The sequence below is a fragment of the Magallana gigas genome, chromosome 6, assembly GCF_963853765.1.
Source record: "Magallana gigas chromosome 6, xbMagGiga1.1, whole genome shotgun sequence".
NCBI lineage: Eukaryota > Metazoa > Mollusca > Bivalvia > Ostreida > Ostreidae > Magallana > Magallana gigas.
In genome coordinates, this window is record NC_088858.1 from 24,097,322 (window position 1) to 24,110,631 (window position 13,310).

The 13,310-nt window shown below is 32.3% G+C and overlaps 1 protein-coding gene and 1 long non-coding RNA gene across 3 annotated transcripts; both read left to right on the forward strand.

Moving 5' to 3' along the window:
* The first annotated feature begins 5,597 nt into the window (after positions 1–5,597).
* On the forward strand, positions 5,598–12,976 carry LOC109619024 (uncharacterized). Of its 2 annotated transcripts, none has more exons than XM_066088385.1 (16): positions 5,598–5,641; positions 9,716–9,775; positions 9,915–9,986; positions 10,150–10,212; positions 10,342–10,392; positions 10,585–10,638; positions 11,048–11,104; positions 11,269–11,310; positions 11,408–11,458; positions 11,566–11,613; positions 11,732–11,785; positions 11,922–11,984; positions 12,083–12,145; positions 12,256–12,351; positions 12,616–12,711; positions 12,814–12,976. In XM_066088385.1, exons 1-16 carry the CDS (start codon positions 5,603–5,605, stop codon positions 12,874–12,876), a joined length of 972 nt encoding a protein of 323 aa, XP_065944457.1. In that variant the 5' UTR covers positions 5,598–5,602; the 3' UTR covers positions 12,877–12,976. The 2 variants fall into 2 exon arrangements, with proteins under 2 accessions (XP_065944457.1, XP_065944456.1); XM_066088384.1 differs by lacking the exon at positions 5,598–5,641 and adding an exon at positions 9,359–9,483 and having other exon boundaries at positions 12,814–12,974.
* LOC136276562 (uncharacterized) lies at positions 6,376–6,670 on the forward strand. Its single transcript, XR_010715077.1, has 2 exons — positions 6,376–6,427; positions 6,617–6,670. It is a non-coding gene; the product is annotated as an uncharacterized lncRNA (long non-coding RNA).
* Positions 12,977–13,310: the final 334 nt, after the last annotated feature.

Sequence of the window (13,310 nt, forward strand, 5' to 3'; positions counted from 1 at the left end):
TCGCAGCTCTCGGGCCTTCCGGAAATGCCCGAGAAGATGCGATTGGCCTATGTATGGAGGGTAATCGTGTTCAAAATTTCAGACATATGCAATCGTGTTGATGTGTGAGCCTAAGTATGAATGAGTGTAATTTTGATCGTAAAACCTAAAAACTCAGGGATAAACACTTTAGAGTTGACCCCGCAGGCCTTCAATCTAATTTTCCCTACAGATGCTTAATTGCAGCTGTAAAATACTGTTTGTTATTTACATGTAACCAGCTACTATAATACGCACTTTCCATCTGTAATCTCTGCATTTGTATTTCCGTTTTCTGAAATATCACGTCTGACATGTTACAAATTGACAAATGTAAAGTCTACAAGTCTGTCGAATTTTGACATGACCCGGCATATTTGAAAACAGTGAGGACACATACCTAATCAATGTAATTATGTGTTTCCAAAAATTGAAGGGTTGTACAAACCAACTAAGTCTTATATAGTTTATTTGTACCACGTGGATTTTGATGGAAGCTGAAAACTATAAGACATTTGCCATCATTGAATATGAGGTAAAATGGACTCTTTTTATTTCATGGAACATATCATCACTTCCTCAATAAATTATAGTTTACCAATACCAGTTCATCTTCACACGAACAGCCGATGAGCAAAAGACATAAAATATGTCAAATAACACTTCAAGGGGCCTCACTTACAGAATGAATTTAGTTTGTAGCGACTCAGGTGATATTTTTTTTTTAAACACAAAATACATTCTTACAAAATAATAATTCTGGTTATTTTAAAAACTTTGAACAATTAATGCCTCAGAAAAGTAGAAAAGACATACTTCAATCAGCAAACCTGTCCAGGAGAATCGCATGTGTTTTGTTTATAGTAAATATGCATGCGGTATAGAAGACGGAACCCTGTAACACGTACATAGCAAGGTATATATTTATGGACCATAAGTGATAAATAATTTGTAATTTTCTGAAAGTTTATACATTTATGAGTAGTACAAAAATACCAAACCCGATCGGACATTTTTTTCAAGTCGATTTTTAAAAGGTAATGTATCCAATTGATGAAACTACAGTTTTTCTTCCACCACTTTTCACAAGTTATTTCGATAATCATAAATACCTTTGTGCTCAAACTACATTCATCCACTAATATGAAAAATGTCCAGATTATCTGTTTTGAAACATCCCCTCTACTGCTTCAGGTTTCAATACACAACACAAAGTAGAAAGTCTACGAGGGTTTTGCATTGCATCAGCCATAAAAAGCCCAGATGATAATGTTGAAAAATTGCGCGAGGTATTCCGAGTAAACATTTTCCATTATAAATTTCCGCAAGAAATTTGTTTTGGTTCCGGTGAATTTTTTTTAGTGAAGAATGTCAATTTTGTGTGTGTGTGTGTGTGGGGGGGGGGGGGGGGGGGTTAGATTGGAAACTACAGAGAAAACCAACTTGTATGTGACATATATAATTATATATGCCTGACCTGACTAACCGTTTAATTTTACCCGCTATTTTTTCCTGTTCATAGAATGAATCATAACAAACTAAAACAATATTTTTTTTAAAATACATGCAACCAATTTTTTATTGTTCTATACACATTATATCGGCATTTTTATTTTAAAAAATCGCCACTCTATTATCCCTACATTTGGACGTAAAGAAAATTAATCCTTCTATATTGAAAACAATGCCAAAAATTTGACTCATAATTAGCTGTTTACTCAGGAAAAAGGGTCTTAACATTTTAAGAATGTTTGTATAAATTACGTATGATGTGACAATATCTAAATGACTAGTTTGTAATCATATCGTACATAAAAACCGATAAATTATTCTTTTATTTATTGTTGAAACCGGGTTGATAATTTTTATTGAGATGTAAACATATTTTAGATAATAATCTTTATGTGCAGATCTAGAGAGGGGAGTCGGCGTCTTGACACCCCCACCCCTCCTCGGAATATATAATTGAAGCTTATTAAATTTACATAGTAAAATTACTGAAAATAGGCCTAGGACCCCCCCCCCCCCCCCCCAAATAAAAAAAATTAACAAAGGCTGCATCTGTTTATGACGCTTATTGTTTAAATACCTACAAAATAGATCAAAAATACCCAAAATTATTGGTTTTACTATATACTGCGGTAATGTATTATAGTATTTAACGAGGCCGGGTCTAATTTGTTCTGCCCTAGATTTTTTAATGATTTTTTTTACAAGAATTTCTACTGATATAATTAATATTTTAAGATAAAAAAATAAGACATTTACCACACCGTTTGTTTAGGGGTCATCTCAAAGTTTGTTAATTTTTAACATAGGACCCTATGGGATTTAGCTTGAAATGTACCGATTTTGCACATTTTTTAAACTTCTGCCCTAGGGATTTCTTTTTCTGTTCTACATATCAAAGTTATTGCTAAAAGGCATCAAATGGCCAAATAAAAAAACCCTTTACCTCCTGGTTTGTTCCAGGGGTCTTATCAAAGTTATTTTTTTGTTTGCCCAATTTCTCAGTTTGTCAGATAATGACTATTCTTTATTTGACAAAGACGGAAATGGTGATCTTTATAGTATTATTAAAACATTCAGACATATTTAAGTAATAAATAAATATATAACATCACATATTAAGGGTCATTGATATAAAATACATGGTCAATGTCTTGAAATAAATGAATAAAAATTGATATTTAGGCGGGTTAAGAAAACGTGACAGAGGGCTAGGCTTGCTGAACCCTCTTCACGATTTCGACCCGAGCCCAAATATAGCTTATACTTCGAGACATTTATGTTTATTCCACAATACAGTATCAATTTTACGCATCAAACGAGCTATTTTCAACAAATTTCGCTAAATATCTGCAGTTGAAACTATCACGCCATGGCGTCAACAAAGCAAAAAGATGACGTCACAATACAAATGAAACGCTGCGCGAAAGCGTGCGTACTCGTTCTGTACTCGGCCTCGTTAAGGTGGAATGCTAAATCAAAATCATTAAAGTATCATTTTTGAATCATGAACTCCTATACTACAGACCACATCAGGATTTTTTCTCGATGGCAGTGGTTTACCACCTGTAGATGACCCTAACAATTGCCGCACTCAAGGTTGGGGCCTTCGATGTTTCCTAGATAGCCCGATGTTTTTAAAATCCCCTTTTCATGAAAAGTGTATTAAAATAGATAGGGCTCTGGATCTCAAAATTAAGTGAAGACCACTTCACCATTTTCTTTACAGAGTCAGAGGTAGAACTTTACTTCAGCCCTCAGGGTAGGGAACCTCGATATGGGTTTAACTCCTTTTAAATAATATATTAATAATTTATTTATATTTATCTCGCGGGTTTGCTGACGTCACAATAGGAATCGACGTAAAGAGTTGACCGTCATAGTAAACTCATACATTTTTTTAAAATGACAAATGAGATATTTAGAAGCATAAAAGGAAATATTTCAAAAAGCTTAAATGCATTTTATCACTGTTTATACAAACATTTATAATATCAAGTGCTAAAAATTTAAAGATGCCACATACATCGTCACATTTCCTTCTATAAAGCATGAGTGTGCATTAAAACTCTTCCATTTAGAATCGTGTTTTAAAATAGACAATGAAATTAATTGAACCGTATGCATTAACTTCGATTTTTTTTTTACAATTATAACTTCTTAATTTTAACAACCGATCAAATTTTTTAAATTCTTTTGCTTTGAGCTTATTTTTTTAAACGATTACAAACTTATTATGTCAGTAGTTGCCTGGCAATTTTTTTTTTGCATTGATTGACTCAGGGTTTCATAAAAACAAAAATAGCAATTTTCTATATCTTTACAGCCTTACATAAAGTGCATTTGTGCATTTGATAACATTCACAATAATGTCTAATTAGTATTTACATGTTCTAAAATGTGTTAATCAGCTAGTCTTGTTAATAAAATTAATGCATTTCAATGTTGGGGTTCTCAAACGTAAGGAAATGATGACGTCGGGATAACGTCGTAATGAAAATATAAGGTTTTGAAAAATCTTTTAAATCGTTAATTTAAAAGTTGTTTTGCCAAAAACTGGCCGGGAACACATACTGATTATTTTTTATGAATTGATTCATAATTATCTCCTCTGTTGTTGTGTTGAGTATAATTAATTTCGTCTGAATCGTTTAAAAGTTTGGAGCATAGTTTTGTAATACGTTTCTCGACTAAGATGTGCATTTTACTATATATTTCATTGAAATGGCGTTACTTGATTTTATCAATGACACTGTATTTGAAACACGATAACATTATTACCGCGCAGACGAATCTCAAATAAAGAAATGGGTGAATTAGGCGTGTAAGCTGCCTATATGGGGATAGATAAGATACTAAAAAAATAAAATATGAAGTAGTCTTATAATTTCTTTCTAAATTATTGAAAACAATGTATATTTAACATAACAAAGATTTATAACCTTTACATATGTTAAATATTTAGAATAGGTTGATTTAAATTGGCGTATGCGTGTCAAAACCTCCAAATAGTGTCATTTTCAGAACTTCAATGCCTTTTCTTTAATAGAGTGGGTCTGGGCTCCACATTTTTGTCAACGTCTATGTAAGGTTTAAAGGAAATTAAACCGATTTCAATCAACAAAACCATGGAGAGATGACCCACTCCACTATACTTTAAAAATGTCATTTTGTATACCAACAATTGAACGTTTTAGAGAAATACTACAAGTCCGTAAATTTGTGGTTGAAGTTGCATTTAGCATTTAACAACATAGTTTGATGTGACAGAAATGGCTCAGTGGTTAGAGCACCAAACATAAGGTAGCATTATAGAGATAGGGTTTTTAGGTTGTGGGTTCGATGCCACCAAAACTTTAGAATTTATTTTTTTCTATCGTTTGTTAAAATATTCATAACTGAATATAATTAGAAATTGTGTTTTTGTAAACTTGTAATATAACATCATGTAGTATATTCGGTTGGAAAAAAATTAATTTGAAATTGTTTTTACGACAAAACCAAATGGGCATTTGCGCTATCTTGTTCCCCCATCTTCTTTAGAAATAAAACTTTGAAACATATGGATCACGTGGACATATTTTCAAGGTAGGTTTTCTCACAAGCAGGTAAACCCGCGAGCTACCTTAAAAACAGGAGATGACCACATCATTTTTTCAGTGCCACTGCAGTAGATTTTTATCAAATGTAGATTACCCTAAAAGTGACCCATATTTTTTCATAGTGGTAGTGGTTTACCACTGGTAGATCACCCTAAAAATCTAAACTCTCAAATACGAATAATAAATTTAAATTGCGACCTTGAGTACAATAGAAATATAATATAATCAAGGTCTCAAACTCTACAATTTTTCCCGGAATGACTGACCGTTGGTTTGTCTAAATGCTACAATATCAACGTCATGACGTATTTAACGTAACAAAACCTATGACGCAACAATTGTTGTTATAAACAGTGAAAACTAGGCAGAGGAAAAGGCATGTTATCAATGTTTGTTGAAAACTAAGGATATTTTTCTTAAGTTTATTCAAATTAGCTTACTAATTTGTTGTTTATCTCTTGTAGATTATCAAAATGGAGATGTTTAGTGGAGAAGACAATTTGCGTCAGCAGGTAAATTTAATGGTTTTGTTGCTTTGATGTATATGTACTGGCCCTTTTTGCATGCTTATGTATGCAAAATATTTTACCCCAATAGGAGACAGTTTGTGATATTTGATGATAACTTAATAAATGTACATGTACATGAACATATTCTTACAAAAAATAAACATGTACTTGACTAAATTCATTGATATGTTTTATGTTTTTTACAGATAAAAAAAATGGATAAACTGTCAGAGATCAAGAGGAAAATAAGAGCCTATCAATATCTGGTATGTTACATGTGCTATATGATTTTAGCATTAACCTATAGCTAACATTTACATTCACGATACTTCATACAAAGCCGCAGATCGTTATTTTTCTATGGTACGAAAATATACGTTTGAAATGCTTATATTTTGAAAATTTTATCTTAAGGAGATCCTTCGCAATGAAGTCCTTGCTGACAGCCTGTTCAGAACAGAGGAGAGGGTGGAGAGACATCAAGAGGTTAGTATTCTTTTCATTTAGATAGGTTTTGATTGTGAAAAATTATCAAATGAATATATTGGGGGGGGGGGGAGGGGGGGGGCTGAAATATCATAATATTTAATTGACATGTAAATCACTTACCTTGTCCTGTAATGATGCTTAAACACGGGATCTCTCATTACACGTAATATATTACAGGAGCCGGTGACAAACGCATATTTCTTGGTATGATTTTATAATTCATTATTTTTTTGGGTTTTTTTTTTGTAGAAAAGACTTCTTCCAAGCAAAAGAAATGCTGTATTGGCTGTTAAATGGATGGTGGGTTGATATAAGTTACACGTATTTGGATTCGTTAAGTAATGTTTAACTGATTATTTAAATAATAAATACTGTGATTGATTATTGTTTCACGTCCTTTCTTTCGTTCTTGAACTAATAATAGAACACAATTGTCTTATTTTGAATTTATGATGCCCTAATAATTCAGTGTCTCTATTTTATTCTTAGATAATTATCAAAGACCACCATCAGAAAATGGACAGTGTCCATACAGAGCTGTTGGTGAGTTCAACAATACATTCATTTTACATATTTTTCGCTAAAGGTATAGTAGATAATTTCAGGCGTGATACCTTAACACTATTTTATATTTATCCTGAATTTCCCTGATTAATATTAATAATCAATATAGATCAATATAGATTCTTGAATTAATCCATAAAAAAAAATTCATGTTTTAACTATCCAGATTTTTGTATAGGTTGTTAAGCAATTATTTAATAATACTCACACTTGCAAACACACGCGAATGCACACGCCCACGCACTCATAAGTGCGAACACTAACGCACGCACGTATTAGCAAACACACGTTAGAATAAATTATAAAACCTAATTGACTTGATATTTTTGGCTGTTTTAGAGGAAATGTGAGAATCTTGCATATCTTTAAAACTACTGCATTTTTAGAGCTACCACTTTGAGAGAACTGTAGAAGAAGATACCCACTTTATTCCTAGGAGGTTATTCCTGACCAGTGTAGAAACCTTCAAGACCGTCCCAAAGGTACAAGTCTATATAACATATACAGTATAATAATTGACAATATAAACCATGTACAGTATATAAATAGTGCCTGTTTGGGAGGGTAACTGTTGAAATTGACACCCCGAGACAACCATTGTCAACCGACGCGAAGCGGAGGTTGACAGTGGTTTTCGAGAGGTGTCAATTTCAACAGTTACCCTCCCAAACAGGCACTATTTATTTTATTATACTGAATGTCTCAATTTTAAAGAAAATTTTACTGCTTATATATAGAAATGAAGTGAAGTCTACGGCGAACCGTACGCGCATAATTTACTCGCATGTAACAATTCGTTGTGTTACCCGTTGCCAAGAGTGTTGCTAACGCTGAGGGTAATAGAACAGATTACCAACTGCGTCTTATCCAATCAGATTTCAGTATTTAAAAATAAAAATGAAAGTATAATGATATATAAATAGTGCCTGTTTGGGAGGGTAACTGTTGAAATTGACATCGTTTACATCGTTTCTCCATTTGGAAGTACTCGGGACACCTCGCGCAATTTTTCAACGTTATCATCCGGGCTTATTAATGGGTGATGCAATGCAAAATCTCCGTAGACTTTCTATTTGGGGATGTGTATTGAAACCTGAAGCGATAGAGGGGGCGTTTCAAGACAGATAATTTGAACATTTTTCATATTACTGGATGAACGTAGTTTGAGCATAAAGGTATTTATTATTATCAAAATATCAAGTGAAAAGTGGTGGAAGCAAAAACTCGGGACAGAGTATAGGATATATAATTTAGACATATCCTATTTATTGAATAAAAATGTAACAAATACAGAAGACCTAAACATTAAACACCTTCCAAATTTCTATAAAGAAGTGTTGTAAGTCCAAAAGCATTGTTAAAAAAACTCCAAGTTCAAATTACATGGTTTAATAAAAACATCACTTATCAAAGAAAACCCGAATCATTTAATATTTATTCGTTTGATGAGATATCGGCGCTTCTGATTGGTTGAAAAATTTCTTTGATACCTGCATCAATAAAATTTTCGCCGGATCTACTTTTCTCAACTGCTCTGATCTAACACTATTTATAGAACGGGAATTTCCAAGATAAACACTGTCAACAAAATGTAAAGTTGTGTCTGTTTTATTGTCAGCAAACAAAATGCAAACTTGTGAATATAAAAACTTGAAAGTTTAACCTTCAAAAATAAACAAAACACTTTGTTTGATTCACGAAATAGAAAATTAAGCGTCTTCTCACGATTTCGTCTGCTTGAGATCAATCAACATTTACAGCGAGGCTGGCTGTTCCTTTTATGGATTTCAATATTATAACGAACATATAGGCATGTAAACTTTCACGGTAACACTGCTGTTCAAATTTGGTAACGATAATTTTTAAATTTACACACGTAGATGATCGGTCATCAAAATAAGCGTCGTAAAGAAAAGCTATGAGTAATGCATCAACTCCTTCGGTGAATTCCAAGCGGCAGATAATATATACCGTTTAAGTACATCACTGGCTATCTAGTTACCACAAAGTTTACAAAAGTCGCTTATACATACTATTCTTTGTCGACATATCAGCTATTTTCGTCCACGATCGCTTTTCCTTGGATGGTTATGTCCAGTTGCATATATTCCAGCGATCTCACATGAAAACTAGTTTTTAATTAATACGAGTTTTTCTGCACAGTGAATGATATCACAAGCTATCGCATGTTTTTTCCTTTCGTTTTCAATTCAGCCGGTTCAGATTTTAACTCACTATTTGTGTTTAATCCATTAAATTCAGCCCAGTAGCTCTGCATCAGCTGAAGGCGAATCCATTTTGGATATTGTTGCTGTTGTTGTTTTGTATTCATACGCGCCGCTTCATTTACATTATTTACATTTTTGATCGATGACACTTCACATTTCTTAATTTGAAAATGTTTTATTAAATGATAAGAAATGAAGATACGCGCATTGATGAAGTTTTCCGGTCAATTTTTTCTTTGATACGTCGATCAATAGAAAAATTATTATCTTCATTTCTTAAATGAAAAGGGAAGTAACACACAGAAATTGACGACGAAAACAAACCCGCGACCCTTTACGTCATGACGTATTTGACGTAACAAAACCTATGACGCAACAATCGTTGTTATAAACAGAGAAAACTAAGCAGAGGGAGAAGTGATTGCAAGGCATGTCATCAATGTTTGCTGAAAACTAAGGATTTTTCTATACGTTTATTAAAATTAGCTTAATTACTAACTTGTACTTGTCTTGTAGATTATCAAAATGAATACGTACATTGGAGATGACAATTTGCGTCAACAGGTAAATCTAATAGTTTTGTTGCTTTGATGTATATATGTACATGTACTGGCCTTTGTGCATACTTATATACATGCAAAATAGTTTACCTCAATAGGAGATATTTTGTGATAATTGGTGATAACGGTAATAAATGTACATGTAAATGAACATATTCTTGCAAAACATGCATATACATGTACCCATAGCAACGAATATCTCACGCTTCAAAATATATGTTTTATTTCTTTTACAGATAAAAAGAATGTATAAACTGTCGGAGATAAAGAGGAAAATAAGAGCCTATCAATATCTCGTATGTTACATGTGCTTTATCATTTTAGCATTAATCTAACATTTACATTCATTATACTTCATACAAAGCCGCAAATCATTATTTTCTATGGTACGAAAATACGTTTGATATGCTTATGTTTTGTAAATTTAATCTTAAGGAGAACCTTCGCAATGAAGTTCTTGCTGACAGCCTGTACAGAACAGAGGAGAAGATGGAGAGACAACAAGAGGTGTTCTTATCATTTAGATAGGTTTTGATTGTAAAATATTATCAAATGAATATCTTTTTTGTTGGATGAAATATCATAATATTTAATTGACATGTAAATAAACTGTCTCGTCTTGTAATGATGCTTTGACACGGGATCTCTCATTACACTTAATTTATTACAGCAACCGGTGACAAACGCAAGTCGGCGGACAATTATCTTTGCGAAAATTGAAGCAAATATACTGGTAATTTATTAATGATTTAGTTCAACATTTATAATACACGAATTACCATGCAAGTTATGTGTGCACGAGAGTGAATTTTTTTCTTGTCCTCTGGTATAATCTTAAAATTCACTATTTTTTTTTTTACAGAAAAGAATTCTTACAAGCAAAAGAAATGCCGTATTGGCTGTTAAATGGATGGTGGGTTGATATAAGTTACACGTATTTGGATTCGTTAATTAATGTTTAACCGATTATTTAAATAATCAATTCTGTGATTTATTATGGTTTCACGTCCTTTCTTTCGTTCTTGAACTAATAATTAATAGAACCCAATTGTCGTATCATGAATTTTAATGCCCTAATAATTCAGGGTCTCTATTTTATTCTTAGACAATTATCAAAGAGCACCATCAGAAAATGGACAGTGTCCATACAGAGCTGTTGGTAAGTTCAACAATACACTCAGTTTATATATTTTCCGCTAAAGGTATAGTAGATAATTTCAAGCGTTATACCTTAACACTATTTTATGATATTTATCCTGAATTTTTCTGATTAATATAAATAATCAATATAGATTCTTGAATTAATCCATCGAAAAAATTTCATCTTTTAACTATCCAGATTTTTGTATGGGTTGTTAAGCAATTATTAAACAATACTCACACTTGCAAACACACGCGAATGCACACGCCCACGCACTCATAAGTGCGAACACTAACGCACGCACGTATTAGCAAACACACGTTAGAATAATGGTATATTCAACATATCCTGGTTGTTGACAAATTCTTGTATTGTGAAATTGAATTCGTCATTCAATTCTGATTTTGGTTGGGGTTTTTTTTCGTAGAAAAAAGTAAAGGAAAGAGAAGACAATTCAATTGCAGATTCCTTCAGAAAACTAGAGGTATTTGTTACGTGTACATGTACATGTCAATTCTATCAAGCCAATTCTTCTTATAGTGTTATACGCGTTGTAACAAATTCAAAATTAAGACTTAAAATCGTCAATGCCAATTTAAAATTGGGAAATTATTTGACAAATTGTTTTAAATTTATTATTTTTCGCAGTACTTTAACCAAACCAAATGGAACGCCACATTAGATGCGTGGGTAAGTATCTTAATTAATTGATACGTAATACATGATTTACATGCACACCTTTATTCTAAAAAAAAATTAAATGACATCCGTCGCTCATATTTTACAGGACAAGGTGAAGAGAAATCGGATTGTATTCTCCATTCTTGTAGACCAAGTGGTAAGAAATACATTATGAACATAATCATCAAATTTTAGACAATATATAAACGTCATAAATGACATAAGATTACATGTATTGATATTCTGATACATTTCCTATTTTAGAGAAAAATAAGGACCAGAAGATGTCCACAAATGGCGGGTAAAATGATGGTGAGATTATTTATCAAAAATCTTCTTACTGTGCATGAAAAAAGGTATCGAAGACTTATTCTTTTCTCTATGCATTTAAATAGAATATATTCATAGTTTTATTTGCGGCTGTTTTCAGAAAAAACTTCAAGACCGCCATTTAGTTCTTGAAAAGCTTCAGGAAGAACTGATGGTAAGTCTCACTTTCAACCATAGAATTTATTGAACTTTACTTCATTTATGAAAATTTATAAAATCTACATAGCTCACTCCTTTTTTATATAGAAACTATCCTCGTATGTATTTAAAGAGGGTTTCTTTTTTTGCAGAAAAGGGTAAATGAAAGAGAAAATATTCGTCAAGCAAAGAAAACCATTGAAGAACAGTTGTTGGTAAGTGAAAAACACTCCATAAAATAGGAGTATGTGAAAATACATTCTAATGAAATTTACATAATGAATTTATGCATCAATTAATTTCTATTTTTAAGATGGAAATAAACAGGAAAGAGGAAATGACAAAAAGACGAAAAATGCTCCAGATGGAATTGATGGTATGATGTCACACTTACGAAGTTATTAAACATAATTGACTTAATATTGTTGGTTGTTTTTAGAAGAAATGTGAAAATCTTGCATATTTTTAAAACTACTGCATTTTTAGAGCTACCACTTTGAGAGAACTGTCGAAGAAGATACCCACTTTATCCCTAGGAAGTTATTCCTGACCGGTGTAGAAACCTTCAAGACCGTCCCAAAGGTACACGTCTATATAACATATACAGTATAATTGACAATATAAACCATGTACAGTAAAACATGGTTACTGCAAGCACGCCTATAACGAAATAACACACACAGCGAAGTTAGTAAAATAAATCAATATATCGCTGGTGTTTCGTTTAATCTTTGTTTTACTGTATATTTAACAAATAGTACTAGTGTGTACTAATGAAAACAGTTAACAAAATTTTAGTGTGACTATACTAGTATGTTCTCATCAATTGATTCTTCCTCTTTTAAGCTCGATGACGCACTTAGAGATGTGAATGAGGGAAAAGATGGGCCGTCAGCCAGTCTCTCCTACGAAGACCAACCCCAGCCACTGCCCCAGCCGAAGGTTAATATCAATTTGAGTTGAGAAAAACTCTTTTTAAATTATCGTGAGTGCATACGATTGAGTTGCAATTTTTATTCTTAATACATTTTGTGTTTTTAACAGAAAGGGGCAAAGGCAAAACTCACATTGAAGAGCCGTATCAAGAGAATTTTCGGGTTCCGTTAACTAAACGAAAACCCTGTCATCGCATGAATGAAGAAAGCATTCCTGAAGTTTTCAAATTCCATTTACATTGTATTAAGCTTTTATTAATTATAAAGTATTCAAAAAATAAATCTTCATATCTTCTTTATATTATTTATCAGATTGAGGTCTTAGTAACCATTAGATACTCATTCAAACAAAATAAAACTTAATCCACGCTTATTTTCATTCTCTAATACTTTTAAAAAAGTTATCTGGACAGCAGATGCAAATCATTGTGTGGTTTTTTTTTTTAAATCAGGTAAATTCTTATTGCAAACCATTGATTGTTATAATTTAAAAATATCTTGTTGAAATCATTGGTTGAAATCCTAAACAATTAGATAGACGCAATGGTTGAAATTCTAGACAACTAGATACGTTCATTGGTTGAAATCGTAGACAACTAGATACGT